At 39.3% G+C, this 18,748-nt stretch overlaps 1 protein-coding gene across 1 annotated transcript in view; it reads right to left on the reverse strand.

The window, feature by feature from the left end:
• LOC308671896 (uncharacterized protein C1orf94) overlaps nucleotides 1-18,748 on the reverse strand; it is a gene marked incomplete at both ends in the record, with an annotated part of 42,440 nt that overhangs the window by 8,975 nt on the left and 14,717 nt on the right. The window contains 2 exons of the mRNA XM_081334379.1: nucleotides 95-264; nucleotides 13,442-14,109. Coding sequence (XP_081190505.1) covers nucleotides 95-264; nucleotides 13,442-14,109 — 838 coding nt within the window. The remainder of the gene's footprint in view (nucleotides 1-94; nucleotides 265-13,441; nucleotides 14,110-18,748) is intronic.

Raw genomic sequence — 18,748 nt, forward strand, 5'->3', positions numbered from 1 at the left:
CTTCTACTTTCCTTCCTTCCAGCTCCATACAGACAGACTTACTGATTCCTTAGAAATAACTCTACTACACAATAAGTATATGTGCCACTATTACCTGATACTGAGGGAAACTTGAGTGGTTGGGAAAAACAGTAGGTGGAGGGTAATTCAAACTCAGCCACATTGGTTGCTTCAATGAGGTAGTAGTTGAAGTTGTTGGAAATCGTGGGGTAAAGACATTCCCGCTGTATTTAAGGTTGTTCTTATCGATAGCTGTTGAAGTTGCTGTGAAAGATACAACAGTGTCATGTCCTGGAATACCAGATTCTTGTTTTAGTTTATTTTCTAAATTGTATACGGCAGTGTATTTGCAATACAGATATGTTATGAAAACCAGATAACAACTATTTTCATCTTATATTGATCTCTTTAGAAGAAAGCTCCCATGAGAAACTATGGAATTTACTCTCAGGAGATTGTGCATAGGCTTGCAAGCTAAAGATGTTCTTTCCTCCATTCTTGAGGACAGAAGCTGCCTACTTTTTCCCACACCAGTTGCCCTAGGACCTAGACTTTCTCCAGAACACATGCATTCTTCTCTTCTGCATGATTCCTGCAATTTTGAACTGCCCCTTCATCCTTCCCATGACAAACTAACAGGTTTGATCGCTTCTATGCTCAAACATGGAAGACCAGTTCCTACATTCATCTGTATTGTGGAACATAAAGCGGAACAAAAGCACAGAGTGCACCCTACACTTCTGGTTCCCATTAAAATGCCAGCAGGAGCCTCATGCCCAAGTAAAAAGAAGCCACTCTTTTGATCCATCTCTAGGAGCCCTCACTGCACACCAAGGTATCGTGGTTTTCTGAAAATGTAGCGCTCTTTCCTGAAGTAGGCGTGAACTTCATTTTTTCTTACCAGACTCACTTAATTTAATTTAATTTAATTTAATAATTTGATTTCTATACCGCCCTTCTCCCGAAGGACTCAGGGCGGTGAACAGGGCAATACACAATAAAAATCAGATACAAAAATTAAAAAACCATTAAAAACCAATTAAACATCATGCCCATAAAATCAATACATATTAAGTTAAAAACTAATTTTAAAAACCCAACCCCATCCCGTCAGACCAGGCCAGCTTGTTCGAAAAAGAATGTTTTAAGATCGCGCCGGAAGGAGGGAAGGTCGGGGGCCGTCCGGAGCTCAACCGGTAAGCTGTTCCAAAGGTCTGGCGCGCCCACAGAGAACGCTCTCCCCCTGGGGGTCACCAATCGGCATTCTTTGATCGGCGGCACCCTGAGGAGGCCCTCTCTGTGGGAGCGCACTGGACAGAGGGACGTTGACGCCGGTCGCAGGTGTTGCCGTAGGTAATCCGGACCCATGCCATGAAGGGCTTTGTACGTCATAACTAACACCTTGAACCTCACCCGGAGAGCAACCGGTAGCCAATGCAGCTCGCGGAGCAGAGGTGTAACATGGGAGTATCGGGAAACTCCCAAGACGACTCGCGCGGCTGCATTCCCTTGACCTGGCTCTAAATGCTAACAAACCAACACTGTAAAGCCTCAATTTGCATGAACCAGTCCTAATTCATTATGTAATACTCCTATTATGATGATGCCCTCCCTTTAATTGTGAAGTCTCCCACTGTGGATACCAATATAGCTATGGACAGGAACGTGTTTCGATACAGATTTTTTTTTAAAAAAAGCTTTTGTTGTAGAATAAACCCTGCAACATATTTTTATTTCCAAGAAAAGATTTGGGTCCCACAGACTTTTCTGGAAAATTAAAATGCTAGACCGCCACAATTCTAGCTTTTATCTGGAAGAGTATCTGTCTATTCCAATGAACAAACAATCCATTGAGATGGTAGCATTTTGGAGTGACAGGAGAAATTTCACCTGTTTGTCTTTGGATAAATAATATGATGGCAGTTATTTTTTGAATAGGCACTCCCCCTGAAGCCATTTTGTTTGAGTGCACATGACATGCTCTCAAAATTCCAAATGTTCTTACTAGACAAAATGGTTGGGAATTTCTGTTTTAACTTCTTTATTGTAGATGAAAATGTTATCTTTGTATTCAATGTTGTATCCAGGATAACTGGTAATCTGAATGCTGGTGAAAGATGACAGATCTCTAGTGCAGAAGATAAAATACTTTCTAGTAAGAATAACATATAAATATCTTTATATGTTGGAAAGTGCAAGGAAATCTTAGAACCACAGAATGTTTCATATTTTCTATGGTTGATCTTTCCCCTTTTTACCAGGGACCACAACAGCCTTATCACTAGTTCACTCAGAAACCACAAATAAGAGGTTGAAAAGTTCTTCTGTGTAGGAACTTGGAAGATGACTTGAATTTTAAGGGGGAAAATCCTGTTACAAAAATTCCTGCAATTTTATTCAACCTTCTTTCAACAGACTTATGTTAAAGAATCTCTGGAACTGTATTGCTTTCTGTGACAATATAGCCAAAGCATGTCAATCAATAAGACCTTTCTGGGTATAAAAATACTGTAGGATATAAAAAGCATGTAAGAAAGCTAATGGTAGGTGTTTATGAATGCCTCCAACAGACTAGAATAAAAAAAATCTACTGGCACTAATAAAACCAGCATGGAACTAGAAGGAAAATTGGATCCCCTTTTAAAATGTTGAACCAACTAAAGTACACCATCAGGAAAGGCCCTGAGAACAGCTGCTGAAGATCATGAGGTCTGAGAACCCAAATAATACTTGAAAATGGAATCATTCCTAGGCTGTGAAATTTAAGTACTCTTTGGAAAGCCATGGCCTTCAGAAGCTATTATAAAAATAAAAAAGCAGAAGCCCAAGGAAAAGAGGTAGCATTAGGAAGAGACCAAGACCGGATCCTCCATGATTCACTGGAGTATAAACAGGAGGGGAGAAAAAACAGGCAAATTTGCATAATTTTGTTTTTATAACATATCACTTTAACATTTAGTGGTACTTTCCTTGTGGAATCTGTTTCCAAATATGGAAAACTTTAAAAGACTGTCTCTGACTTGCCAAATTCTCACCAGGAAAGTGGACAGATGGTGGGAGATATCAGCTAGATATGCTGATATGATGCTCCTGGGATGATGACATCCTTTTAACTACAGGTTATGATGCAAATCATAATATGATAATAGCCATCAAACAACTATGAGTACTATATTGCAAAATGATTTAATTTTCAAAGCATTTTTGAAATTGTCACTTCATAAAAAAAAGGTTAGACTAGAAATAAATAAAACTGACTTCTCCTCAAATATAAGTGATTCTCTCTAGAGGCCATGTACTAAGGGAAAAAAAATACCTGAAACAATGCAAATCTTGCATAGTAGATTAGGAATGAAATGCTCTAATAATTAATTTAAGGAAGCACTATTTCTGGATTATCTAAAAAAGAAGAACTCTAAATACATTTCTGTAAGTGGGGGAAAACTCCTCATATGGGAACTTTTCAATATCAAACCTTAAAATAAATGTGCTTAAAACATTTGGAAATTCTTTCCCCAAAAAGTGTCAGGAAAAACAGTAGGTATATCAAGTTGGCAAGATTTATTATTCTGATATCCACAAAGAACTTGGATTTCTCAAACAAAATCAAGCTGACTTAGCTGACAACTTGTCTAATTTGGAGAATCAAGTTCAACTTATTCCTAAAATCTCAATTTTAAATTGTCCCACATGGAATGGACAGGTGACAGGTCAAGTCCTTCCCCTCCAAACCATGGAATAGAAAATGTTTCTGCTTGGCTTTAATGATGAGGCTTGTAAAATATCCTCAAATATGAAAAGTTGCCAAGGAAAAAATGGTAAAGCAACATTAGTGCTTCTAGTTATTTGATAGAATCTCAGGACAAATACATTTAACCTGATTATCATAGTTGACAAGACATAAGTGACAAAATTACAGCAACAATAAATCTGACTCCCAACAGCTTTTCATCCAGTGTCTACATTTGAAGCTGCCAATTCAGGAAAAGACTTATGTTATGTAAATTCTGGGGGGGAAAAACCCTCATGATCTTTCAAGAGATCTTATTCAAAAAGTTCTTGGCCAGGCCCTGAAATTCTATGAAAATAAAAACTGCATGAATGTCTGTGGAGATATAGTATCATTTACATAGTTATAAACAGGACTGTGTGCTACAGATTGTTTGTCCAAACATCTCCTACAATAGATTGATACTATATATTTTTAAATAAGATACACTTTTGTTCCTGAGTTGGAAAAAGAAAGCAGCATCAAAAGCCAGACTGCACCTCTCATGCTAAGGCTGCAGTAAGAACAACAAAAAGGGCGGGAAAATTCCTCCCCCATCTTTGCTCAGACATCTTGCTTTCTCTTATTCTTGAGGAGAATACTTAATGCTCTCTAAATACATTCTTTCTTGGAGGGTACTTTTAGTCTTCCAGCAGATGGATTGCTTGCTGGAAGACAAAAAATATTCCAAAATTACTTTAATTAAATGTCATGGCCTGAGGAGATGGCTGAGGGATTCCCAAGAGGGAGACATTTTGGGCAACCAATTAGGATTATAAAATTCCTCATGTCCTCATCCAGCAGCATAGTCTTAAAATCATATATTCTCTGTATAGTCCCCAGGTTTGTGGATCACACAATATGGTATATATTTCTAAGGTGAAATTTGAAAAATGCATTATCAATGATTCTATATTAACACTAGCAGGTGTTGTTGAAAAGAAACATTTTTGAAACTTTTTATTCTGCCTAGTTTTAACGTTTTAATTATTTATTTGTTTTATAACAAATAAGCTGCCCAGAGTAACCTTTAGGGGAGATGGGTGGCCTAAAAATTAATAAATAAATATGTAAAATAAAGGCAGTTTGCCAGAAAGGTATTGCAACTGAAAATCCAGTTTTTCTGATATGGGGAAAAATTAATTTCATGTGCACAGAAGTCTAAAAACATTGCTTTGCAATGTTTCACTGTAATTTTTTGGTCACAGACACCAAGAAAGTGAACCAGTTAGCATGTCCTCCTTTCCAATTATCCCTAACCTTATTTACCTGTTCAGATAAAGTGGTAATTCAACATCCCTTTACTAGGTTATTCACCCGGACAAAGATTCAGTTTGGAGATGACCAGGCTGATTTCCCAAACTGGATTATGAGGTAAATCAGAGGTGTCCACAAAGAAGGGTGTCACAAATATTAAGATGAAAGCCATAGCCATGTGGTTGAAACCTCTGTCTTTCTTTCTATCTATCTATCTATCTATCTATCTATCTATCTATCTATCTATCTATCTATCTATCTATCTATCTATCTATCTATCTATCTATCTAATTTACATGGCTGCACAATTCACAGTGATTCCAGGTGGCTTACAGAAATAAGGTTCATGTCAGAAAATGATTGTGCTGGCTAATAGTAGACTAGAAGCCATTATGGACTTCCTGTAAGTGAAATACAATAATAGAGAGGTTTGAAGTTTAATTTTGCTGTTGGTGTTACCTATGTTTATATACACAATCATATATGGAATTGTAAGGGATGTCAATTTAGGAAAGGGTGTGGAGGTTTTGAAAGAGGTCAGGTGTCTGCCAGGTGCTACTGGCAGCAGAGACAATAGGTGTAATTTAAAGATAGTCAAGAATGCCAGTAAGGACTGTAATGTTGATGCTGTTGTACATTTTGGCACAAATGATCTATTCCCAAAAGATATACTCTCTGTGCAGAATGATTTCCAGAGCTTGGACAGGAACTTAGTAGGGTAGGCTGTAGACTTATTTTTTTCAGAGGTTTTACTTGTATATAAGGAACAAAAAGGGAAAGGCCAGCATATACTTGAATTCAATGTGTGGCTAAAGGAGTGGTGTAAAGTGGAAGAGTTTGGTTACATTACTCACAATGTCTGCAGTTGGTCTGAGGAAAAACTATACAAAAGAGATGGTTTGCATCCATCAAAGAAAGGGACTGAGTTACTTGGCATTAAATCCATGGATTTTCTGGAGCAACATTTAAACTAAACAATGGGGACAGAGAGTTAATTGATACAGAAAATTTCTGTCCCCAGCAGTCTAAAACTAATAGGGTTATCACTGCTTGTAACCAATGTTTGTGGGGGTAAGAATATCAACATTGCTGTCAATGATTTGCACTAAATAAACATGGTAAGGAAGTAGGGGAACTTAAGCACAAAACAGATTATGTAGAAAGTAAACACAGGGTCCCCCTTCATGGATTACTGCCTTGTCGTGGCGAAGGGGCTTGGGTAATTCAATGAGGCTATGAGCTATGCTGTGTAGGGCCACCCAAGACGGACAGGTCATAGCAGAGAGTTCTGACAAAACGTGATCCACTGGAGAAGGAAATGGCAAACCACTCCAGTATCTTTGCCATGAAAACCCTATGGACAGTACCAAAAGGCAAAACGATATGACGCTGGAAGATGAGCCCCTCAGGTCGGAAGGCTTCCAATATGCTACTGGGGAAGAGCAGAGGGCTAGTACTAGTAGCGCCAGAAAGAATGAAGCGACTGGGCCAAAGCCGAAAGGACGCTCAGCTGTGGATATGTCTGGTGGTGAAAGGAAATTCCGATGCTGTAAAGATTTTTTCTCCATAGGAACCTGGAATGTAAGATCCATGAATCAAGGAAAGCTGGACGTGGTCAAACAAGAGATGACAAGACTAAACATTGACATCTTAGGTATCAGCGAACTAAAATGGACAGGAATGGGTGAATTTAATTCAGATGACCATCAGGTATACTACTGTGGGCAAGAATCCCTCAGAAGAAATGGAGTAGCCTTCATAGTCAATAAAAAAAATAGGAAAAGCAATACTGGGATACAATCCTCAAAATGACAGAATGATCTCAGTTCAAATCCAAGGCAAACCATTCAATATCACAGTAGTCCAAGTCTATGCCCCAACCACCGGTGCTGAAGAGGATGAAATTGACCGGTTCTATGAAGCCCTACAGCACCTTATAGAACTAACACCCAGAAATGATGTCCTTATCATCATGGGGGATTGGAATGCTAAAGTAGGAAGCCAAAAGATAACTGGAATAACAGGCAAGTTTGGCCTTGGAGTACAAAATGAAGCAGGGCACAGGCTGATAGAATTTTGTCAAGAGAATACGATGGTCATAGCAAACACTCTTTTCCAACAACCCAAGAGACGGCTTTACACATGGACATCACCAGACGGTCAACACAGAAATCAGATTGACCATATGCTCTGCAGCCAAAGATGGAGAAGCTCTATACAGTCAGTAAAAACAAGACCAGGAGCTGACTGTGGCTCAGACCATGAGCTTCTTGTTGCAAAGTTTAGGCTTAAATTAAAGAAAGTAGGGAAAAGCGCTAGGCCAGTCAGGTATGAATTAAATCATATCCCTGTTGAATATACAGTAGAGGTGACAAATAGATTTAAGGAATTAGATCTGATAGACAGAGTGCCTGAAGAACTATGGACAGAGGTTCGCAACATTATACAACAGGTAGCAACCAAAACCATCCCAAAGAAAAAGAAATGCAAGAAAGCAAAATGGCTGTCTGAGGAAGCTTTGCAAATAGCTGAGGAAAGGAGGGAAGCGAAAGGCAAGGGAGAAAAAGAAAGATATGCCCAATTAAATGCAGAATTCCAAAGAATAGCTAGAAGAGATAAGAATGCCTTCTTAAATGAACAATGCAAAGAAATAGAAGAAAACAATAGAATAGGGAGGACCAGAGATCTTTTCAAGAAAATCTTTTCAAGAGCCTTGGTGGAGCAGTGGGCTGATGCCTCCTTAAGTAACACCAGCTGCCTGCAATTAGTGCAGGTTCGCATCCCACCAGGCTCAAGGTTGACTCAGCCTTCCATCCTTCCGAGGTAGGTAAAATGAGGACCCAGATTGTTGGGGGCAATAAGCTGACTTTGTAATAATGCCGCTTGGGGTGTGTGTGAAAGCCCTAACAAGCAGGCATATACATAGAATGAAGGCTACTGCTAAGCTTGTAAGCCACCCTGAGTCTTCGGAGAAGGGCGGGATATAAATGTAATAAAAAAAAATGGAGAGATGAAAGGAACGTTTCATGCAAAAATGGGCATGATAAAGGACCAAAATGGCAGGGACCTAACAGAGGCAGAAGAGATTAAGAAGAGGTGGCAAAATTACACAGAAGAACTATACAAGAATGAGCTTAACGTCCCTGATAATCACAATGAGGGGGTCACTGACCTCGAGCCAGACATCCTAGAATGTGAAGTGAAGTGGGCCTTAGAAAAGCTGAGCAACAACAAAGCTAGTGGAGGTGACAGTATTCCAGCTGAGCTATTCAAAATCTTAAAAGACGATGCAGTAAAAGTGCTACACTCAATTTGCCAGCAAATTTGGAAAACTCAAGAGTGGCCACAGGATTGGAAAAGATCAGTTTACATTCCAATTCCAAAGAAAGGCAGTGCCAAAGAATGTTCAAACTATCGCACCATTGCACTCATTTCTCATGCTAGTAAAGTTATGCTTAAAATTCTACAAGCTAGACTCCAGCAGTATGTGAATTGAGAACTACCAGAAGTACAGGCAGGATTTCAAAGAGGCAGAGGAACTAGAGATCAAATTGCTAACATACGCTGGATCATGGAGAAAGCTAGAGAGTTCCAGAAAAACATCTACTTCTGCTTCATTGACTATGCTAAAGCCTTTGATTGTGTGGATCATAACAAACTCTGGCAAGTCCTTAAAGAGATGGGCATACCAGACCATCTTATCTGTCTGTTGAGAAATCTATATGCGGGCCAAGAAGCAACAGTGAGAACTGGACACGGAACCACTGATTGGTTCAAAATTGGGAAAGGAGTCCGGCAAGGCTATATACTGTCGCCTTGCCTATTTAACTTATTTGCAGAGCACATCATGAGAAAGGCAGGGCTAGATGAATCAAAAGTTGGAATTAAGATTGCCGGAAGAAACATCAACAACCTAAGATATGCAGATGATACCACTCTAATGGCAGAAAGTGAAGAAGAACTAAAGAGCCTCTTGTTGCGGGTGAAGAAGGAGAGTGCAAAACTTGGGTTGAAACTAAACATTAAGAAAACCAAGATCATGGCATCTGGCCCTCTCAATTCCTGGCAAATAGATGGGGAAGAAATGGAGGTAGTGACAGATTTTATTTTCCTGGGCTCCAAGATCACTGCAGATGGGGACTGTAGCCAAGAAATTAAAAGACGCTTGCTCCTTGGGAGGAAAGCCATGGCAAATCTAGACAGCACACTAAAAAGCAGAGACATCACCCTGTCAACAAAAGTGCGTATAGTCAAGGCTATGGTCTTCCCAGTTGCAATGTATGGCAGTGAAAGCTGGACCATAAGAAAGGCTGAGCGCCAAAGAATTGAAGGCTTTGAACTATGGTGCTGGAGAAGACTCCTGCGAGTTCCTTGGACTGCAAGGCGATCAAACCGGTCAGTCCTAGAGGAGATCAACCCTGACTGCTCTTTAGAAGGCCAGATCCTGAAGCTAAAACTCAAATACTTTGGCCACCTAATGAGAAGGAAGGACTCACTGGAGAAGAGCCTCATGCTGGGAAAGATTGAGGGCAAGAGAAGAAGGGGACGACAGAGAATGAGGTGGCTGGATGGAGTCATTGAAGCAGTAGGCGTGAGCTTAGATGGACTCCAGAAGATGGTAGAGGACAGGAAGGCCTGGAGGAACATTGTCCATAGGGTCGCGATGGGTGAGACACGACTTCGCAACTAACAACAACAACAACAAACACAGGGTCAGTCAAAAAGGACTCAAATGTCTATACACCAATGCACAGAGTATGAGAAATAAACAGGGTGGATTAGAAATTCAAGTAAGAGCAGATATGATATTGTTGCCATTATGGAAACTTGGTGGGATGAAACCCATAAATGGAATATACAGCTAGAGGGATTTAAATTATTTAAAAGAAACAGCAAATAAAAAAGATTCTAGAAAGAGTGCAGAGAAGAGCAACAAAGATGATTAGGGGACTGGAGGCTAAAACATATAAAGAATGGTTGCTGGAATTGGGTATGAACCAGCTCCCCCATGAGCTTCGGATGGCCCAAGATCTCCAGTCCTTTCGCCGCGGCCTCAAAACACTCCTTTTCCACCTGGCTGACCTGGACTGACAGGGATTTTAATTATGTTTTTATTTTTTTAACTCTAATTTTAAATTTATTTTAATTTTAATTTTAATTTATTGTACAGAGGCCTTTAATTTTAATTTTATCTTAACTTCTGTATTTATTGTATGTTATTGTTGTTAGCCGCCCTGAGTCCTTCGGGAGATAGGGCGGCATATAAGTCCCAATAATAAATAAAATAAATAAATAAATAAATGTCTAGTTTAATGAAAAGCAAGACTAGGGGTGACATGATAGCAGTGTTCCAATATCTCAAGGTTTGCCACAAAGAAGAGAGAGTCAAGCTCTTCTTCAAAGCACCTGAAGGCAGGACAAGAAGCAATGGATGGAAACTAATCAAGGAAAGAAGCAACGTAGAACTAAGGAGAAATTTCCTGACAATTAATCAGTGGAACAACTTGCCTCCAGAAGTTGTGAATGCTCCAACACCGGAAGTTCTTAAGAAGAGGTTAGACAAACATTTGTCTGAAATGGTAGGGTTTCCCCCCTGAACAGGAGGTTGGACCTCCAAGGTCCCTTCCAACTCTGTTATTCTGTACTGCTACACACACAAACACATAAAAAAGACAGATGTCAGGTCAAGTGAGTTGGGTAAACAGTGTTGTAGAAATTTATAAATTGTGTGCCTGCTTTGCAAAGGGAGCATTATTATCTTTGAAACTGGGGGGAAATTTATGTTGTATGTTTTTTTTATGCACATTTTTTTCTCTTTGTGTAATGTTTTCTGTTATGTTTTTCTTTTGTATTTTTTTCCTTTTTCCTTTTTTTGCATCTGTATTTCAGATTATTTTGAATAAAAATAAGAATTTATACCGAGAGAGAGAGAGAGAGAGAGAGAAAGTGCATATTTTATATGTACATAAAAGGGGTGGGGCTTCAACTGCATGGCTGTGGCTGCCATCCTGAAGTTTGTCACCTCCTCCATGCAGGCACCCTTGATGTGAATCATCACATTGAAGCGAAGCCTTCAATTTGAACACTAATCTGCATTCAGTGAATGTTGGGAGTTAGGGATTGCATTGTTTCTTCTGCTTATCAGTTGTCTCAATGTTGAGGGACAATATTGAGAGAAAGAAAAATTAATACATTCGGTACCACCTTCGGTGACAGGCAGCTGCTCTCTGGAGCTTAAGGTACTCAGTATTTTTAACTGGCAATTACCCCCCGTAGATAGGGCTCGCAACTTGGGAGTCCTCCTAGATTCACAGCTTTCCTTAGAAGACCGTATAGTAGCTGTGACTAGGGGGGCCTTCGCCCAGGTCCACCTGGTGCGCCAGTTGCGGCCCTATCTAGACCGGGATGCCTTACGTACGGTCACTCACACGCTCGTGACCTCTCATCTGGACTACTGCAACGCTCTCTACATGGGGCTACCCTTGAAGACCACTCGGAGGCTCCAACTGGTACAGAATGCAGCTGCAAGAGTTGTGTTGGGAGTTTCCTGACACTCCCATGTTACACCTTTGCTCCGCGAGCTGCATTGGCTTCCAGTTGTCTTCCGGGTGAGATTCAAGGTGTTAGTAATGACCTACAAAGCCCTACATGGCATGGGTCCGGAATACCTTGGGGAGCACCTGCGGCCGGCGTCAACTTCCCTCCGCCCAGTACGCTCCCACAGAGAGGGCCTCCTCAGGGTGCCACCGGTCAAAGAATGTCGACTGGTGGCCCCCAGGGGGAGGGCGTTCTCTGTGGGCGCGCCGGATTTATGGAACCATCTTCCGGCCGAGCTCCGGATGGCGCCTGACCTCCGCTCCTTCCAGCGCGATCTCAAAACCTACCTTTTTGAACAAGCTGGCCTGGCCTGATGGGATGGGGTTGGGTTTTATAAATCTGTTTTAACTTTTTAATGTGTACTAATTTATTCATGGGCATTGTTTGTTTAATCACTTTTAATTTTTGTATCTTGTTTTTAATATGTATTGCCCTGTTCACCGCCCTGAGTCCTTCGGGAGAAAGGCGGTATACAAATTAAATTAATAAATAAATAAATAAAAATAAATTTGAGGACTCCTTCATGTCAAATTTGATTCCTTTGCACAAAAGAACTTAGTAGTCCCCACACTGGTGACTTCAAGAAAGAAGAGAAGAACAGAGGAAATTTCAGTGGTGGTGAATTTGCCTTACGTGCTTCTCCTAGTTCAGCCTTCTATAATTAACATTAACACCTGGCTACTTAGTGGGAAAGGGACGCGGTGGCTCAGTGGGTTAGGACACTGAGCTTGTCGATCAGAAGGTCGGCAGTTTGGTGGGTCGAATCCCGAGTGCCGCGTAACAGAGTGAGCGCCTGTTACTCGTCCCAGCTTCTGCCAACCTAGCACTTTGAAAGCACATAAAAATGCAAGTAGAAAAATAGGGACCACTACAGTGGGAAGGTAACAGCATTCCGTGCGCCTTTGGCGTCTAGTCATGCCGGCCACATGACCACGGAGACGTCCTCGGACAAGCGCTGGCTCTTCGGCTTTGAAATGGAGATGAGCACCGGCCCCTAGAGTTGGAAACGACTAGCACGCATGTGCAGGGGAACCTCTACCTTTACCTTTACCTACTTAGTGGGAGGACTTTTGCTTTAAGCATTCCTGCCTGTTTCCAGTAGTTCAAGTCCCAAGATGGCTGCTCTGCTCTGCTCTGCTAGGCTGAACTTAGATACCTTGGCTGAATTCACATTAAAGCTCCCAGACTGCCCTTATCTGGACAATATCCTGAATTAGGTTGGTTGCAAACCTTGCAGCAGTATTTATACAACAGCTGAACTTGAATATTTTGAACTTTCGTTTGTTTTTATTTTGTTTTATGAGTAGTTTGTTGATTAGTTCACTAACAAAGTTTAGTATCTTTGTAAAAGCAACCTCTCTCTTAAAGAAAGTTGTGTGCCAGGTTTGAGTTCAGACCAGAGCACAACATGCAAAGCTAGTAGTGTGGGAACCCATAAAATCTTTTAGCTCAGTTCTAAAAGTAAATCAAAGGTATGCACTGGCTTCGTTATTATGAGGGAGAATAGATAAGCATAGTTGGAGGGGAAGAGAAATAGAGAGTTGCACATATTATCTGGGTACTTGCCCTCTTCCAGTCACTGGAAGTGAACTCTCAGCTACCTCCAAAAATAAAATTTAAAAAACAAACTATCTGAAGAAATTAGAAATTCTTAAGCTTCCTGAGGATAACATAGTAAAGTAAAAGTTTCTTCCTATGAGAAAGAAATATTTTGAGAAATTATAAGGTGGATTTGAGCCCAACGTTAAATTTTATGTTTCCTAGGTCTGTTCTTATTGAATATTCTCAGTTTAATATTAGTTAGTCCACAGTTCTTACCATGATTTTGACAGAGTCCATCAGCAACAAGTTCAGGTTCAGTTTTTGAGCAGATCTTGGCAAACACCGGGAGTTGCTTCTTTTGACCTGATCCTTGACTTTCTGTTATTGTCATAATTGGGGGTGGCCTTGTGATACTGTCTTTGTGGGGCACAGATCCAAAAACATTGTTTTGCAATAGATCCTTGATGAGCTTGGTTTCTTCAGTTACCAACTTACTGTCCAAAGCTTTGGTAGCCTCAACACGTTTGAGTGGGAGCTGAGCCAAGAGCTTGGCAATTTGAGTGTTGGAAGATATTGTATTGGTCCCACTTTCTGTACTTTTGTTATTCTTGTGGATTAATTTTGCAGGGAGTAAAATGCCTGTGACAGTAGACTTGGTGGATAACTGGACATCACAAATAGACTTCAATTTCACTTCTCTTTTGTTTCCAGTGAGTGCCCTATAGACATTTTCCATTGTATCCTTCTCATCTGATGCCTGGTCCCCATCAGAAAGCATGACAAGCTGCTTGCTATTTGGGGCCTTAATTGAAGCAACAGGGGCCACTTTCTCATCTTCAGATCTTTGCATTTCTATCTCTGTTGCATTCTCTTGGGTAAGGCTCAAATATTCTTGCTCAACCAGCTGAGATATTTCATCTTTGCAAATGCTGGCTTCCAAAGATCTATGTGAAAGAGAAAGAACACATTTATATAGGATTGATTTATTAAGGGCTTCCTCCTCATCTTTCCACTGTGTGAAAGATGAATTGCTAATTCAATTTAAACAATGTAACATACCAATAAATAAATAAATGACATGTTACAAATTAGGTAAGAAAATGGCTGTAGCTCATTAGCAATGTACATGATTTTCATGCAAAAACTATCAGATCTTATCCTAGGGAATTTTCGGATACAGCTGGGGATAGTATCTCGATGAATGATTGCTAACACTAGAAGACCATGTTGGGTGGACAAATGGTCAAAGTTGGTATACAGCAGCTTCCCACAATTTAGAAAATAAAGATAAAAACAGAAACAAAACACCCACTTCCAGAACAACAAAGCAAATCTTTTTGAGAACTGAGTTTGCTGAACAATAGTATTACAGTGGTATACTATACAGGAGCCTCAAAACAAAATTCTTGTTTGACATACAGGTAAAAGATAGTATCACTTTTACTGGATTATTCTTGAAGTCTCCCGTGAAGGATCTTTTTCACCCAGCTGGTTCTGAATTAACACATTTTCAGAGTTTGCCCACTCTATTGTGTTGCAAAATAATTTGCTTTTCATTGGCACATTTATGTATTTATCAGATTTTTGAAACTGCCCATCTCCCTCAGTGCATGCCAACATGCTCAACTTATCATCAAAAAGCCTGTTAACCAAGATTATAAGTAATTTGGTAGAGCACAATATGTAAAGGGTGAGATTTATAACTGATCTTCTTAAGAGTGTTCTCTTAACAGCACCCAGTCAAATTGTCAGCTGGCTAAATTAATAAAATAATTCAGTCAGAGTGGTAGGAAATGGTATCTGTGTGGGCAATGGAACCTACACTACATTATCTCTCTCTTTCCTTGAGCTCTGGATCATAAGTTCCTGTTACATATTCAATATATTTTCCTCTGAGTAAAATTATCTTTAAGTTAAGGTGATTTCATGGACATGTCCATAAAGTTTTCTTGAGATCACAAGAATATCTATTGATTTTTATCTTTCCAGTCTTTCCTGGAATTGTTTGTCTTCCACATTGTCTGCATCCCTGGAACATTTTGGAGGCCTCCCATCTAAGTACTTACCAGAATAATCCTCCTTAGCATTCTCCAACAACCACGGTTGCATAGGTATTGCCTCCCAGCTGGGCATTTTCCCTCTTAATTCATATTTTAAAAATTACAGTTTGATGGAAATCTTGAGAGAAGCTGGGAGCTACTGAAAAATTGCATAGATAAAAACGGCTTCTTGTTGCAAAGATTGAATTTCAGCTGATTAGAAACTAAGTTAAATGATATGGCCTGGAGACGGGACTAAATGCTTTATTTTGCAGATTCATTCTATGTTTGCTGATAACTTCTGAATGGCTACTTAATGTCTCATACACAAACATGTGGTAAAAAATGAATATGAAGAACTTAAAAGAATTTGCCAAAGGAAGGCATTCCATAACTAATAAGGAAAACAGAACACAAATAGCCTTTCTGAATCCTCAAAAATTATAGATTGAGATATTTTGTTTTCAAAATTTACATTGGGTAAGGAGAAAATCTCCAATTATTGTCCAAGGACAGCATCTCCTCAGCAGTGGCAATAGTACAGTCACTCAAAAACGTTAACTTCCATCTTAACTCTGCTTCTGAGATTTAATACAAATGTGAGAAACCAGAGAGGCTACAGATAACTGGAAAAATATTGTTCCGTGAAATACATACACAATCCTACTTTGCAACCAATTAAGTGAGAAGCTTATCAATTTCTCTGAAATGATCTTTGAAATGAGAAAACTAGTTTCTCTTTCATTAAAATTAAATAAGAATTAGTAAAAATAAAAGGGGGAATGTTTCTGTCTACTACTTTGGATATGACCAGAGGAATAAGAGAAATATTTGTTGAATTATATTTAAATAAATCATGTAGAAAGAGAAGGAATCTCTGCTGAAACATAGTTCCCAGTCACCATTACCCGTATTTCCACATCATTTGGGGCTTGTAATTATTCCTTATATCTGGCTAATATAGACATATGGAGCAGGAAGGGAGCACCTGGAAATTATACCAGGGCTGCAGGCTAGTCTAGGAAGTTGAAAAAAACATCCTGGAAGTACGCAGTGGTCAACTATTGCTGTTAAGAACATTACTTGGATATGTTCATAAAGCTACCAGGGGTCAAACCTAACTTCAAGGTGTCTTTATTGTATGTTAACTTCTAAACTACTTGAAACAATTGAAGCATTCCTTGTAGTCACCAAAAATCCGAGTCCATCCCAACTAGATTTTTCACCAAAACTTCATGAATTAAAGGCTAGACAGCCTGTCAGACCCTCAATGTATTTCTTCCTTATGCTTTCCTTTTTGGGTTCTGCTATTCTGGGGGGGGGGACCTATGGGTCTTCTGCAATGTACTTCCTTTGGTTTGTTCTATCCTCTTTGAAGTACCTTATTTGGGGGTGTGAAAGGAATGTGCCTCTGGCTATCTGCCTTGTCTCAAGTCAGATGGGAAGAGGGCGGGGAGAGACCTGACACCCTTGAGAATGGTGCTTTATCGGTTCTTTCCCACACCACTTTTAACACCTATGGATTGGCTTGATTCAAACCAGCTAGTTGGACATTTGGGGTGGGGTTTGAAAGGGTTCTTTTAATGTAACATTTCATGTGGGAAATCCTCAGTTCCTACCTAACTATCCTGCTATCAGTACCTTCCAATAGAAGTTCCTGTTGAGACTAGGCAAATTTCAAGAGTTCTGCTTTCTTCAGAGGTTTAACTGAGTCAGGTCCTTCACAGCCATAATTTATCTTCATTCACTACTTTGATTACCAACTCTAGAAGTTGAAATGATACCTTTTGGACAAATTTTCTGCTGGAGTTTAGTGATGAAGGATTTTCATTTTTTAAATTTATTTCCCTGAATTTACTTTACTGTAATTTCCAATTATTACTTGGGTATATATCAAACACAGGCAGTACAGCTCAGATTACATCCAGAAGGAGGAGACATTGGAGAATAAAATCAAGTGAATTGCTCTAGCAAATGAACTGCACCAAACATAACAGAAAAGGGCTAACCAAGTGTTCATGGTCAGTAATTAATCCTTTAGTTGTAAGTGTTTTGAGAAACCCAGAAGTCTTAGTAAGGATTTATAGAATGCTACCATCTGCCAACACAAACAAGTACTTGCTCCAAAATGCCAATCCAGCTTGATCATGCACTGTCAATTGCCATTACCCAGCAGTATTGTTAAAATTTTACTTATTTTATGATAAGCTCTGAAGACAGAACAGCTGGTATTATAGCACCCATTGCATAAGTACTTATCTATCTATATATAAATATCATGCCAGATTTCTTAGTAAACTGCATATTACTTCATTATCTCTAATTATGGCACCACTATGCCATTAAAACAGCCTTTATTAGTTTGTAAATTGAACAGATTTTCTGTTCATTTTTATTCAAATAACACTGCAAACTGAGACAAGCAAATTGTTCTGCTATTTTTTCATATCTTATAAAGGATACACAAGATTGGAATACATGCCTGATCATCAAAACAAAAGAAGGTTCTGCTTTACCCCTAAATTACTACAGTTGCTCTTAACTAACATACACACCTCTTTTACCTCTAGATCTGAGGACTAGGACCAGATGATTTGCTGACATGGTGCTTAACTTCAGATGCCTAGATTGGCTACTCCCCTATCTTTTGTAGAGAGGCCTATAAAGAAATCACGTATAGGTCCAAAACTTATATCTCTCTGCCTCTCATTCAAGGTCCCAAAGTTCATTTTGTCTTGATTATTATATCTCAACTTAAGTAGCCTTCTCCTCTTTTACAGGTCACTGTTTTATGAAAGGTATATATACGATTTCTTCACTTCTACTCAAACACAGTGTAATGATGTCAAGACAACACAGGAGTGAATTTTTCATGGGGAGAGAGCAACACAGGTGAGTGACTCCATATTCCTTGTAATGTCTGGCTGTTTGTTTTTATTAGGAGCAATGACATTATATCCTGTTCTTCCTTCATGGAGTCCAAGGTGAACTTCCCTTGTTTTATCATTGCAAGTGTCTTGTGGATTTTCCCCAGGATGTAAGTTCTTCATCTCAAACTGCTTTCTAAGTGTTCCAACTTTAAAAATGAAATAGATAACAACCATAAAACTGTTGTTATTTATTTATTTATTTATTTATTTATTTATTTATTTATTTATTTATTTATTTATTTATTTATTTATTCATTCATTCATTCATTTATTTATTTGCATGGCAGAATCCTCTCCTTGTAATATTCTCCCCATGGAGATTGATCCTGATATCTTGCCTTTTACGTTTATAATTATTTTGCAGACCAAATCATTTGAATGAAGTGTTCACAGAAGGGACAGGCAGCTTGTCCTGCCTGGGGAAGACAATTGCTTTGATACTCTCTGTATGGCCTAAAGTCATGGGGGAAAGATATGATGACATTACTTGAATGGGCTATTTTATCTATTGTTTGGGGTAATTGGAAGTGTGTTTTTTTAAAAAGCCTGTCAAATAGTTTGTCTGGTGTTCAGCTTTCCTGCCCCAAATTGGCAGAAACTAATATGTCTATTTT

Source organism: Vipera berus (assembly GCF_964194415.1).
Source record: "Vipera berus genome assembly, chromosome: 9".
In the NCBI taxonomy this organism is placed as follows: domain Eukaryota; kingdom Metazoa; phylum Chordata; class Lepidosauria; order Squamata; family Viperidae; genus Vipera; species Vipera berus.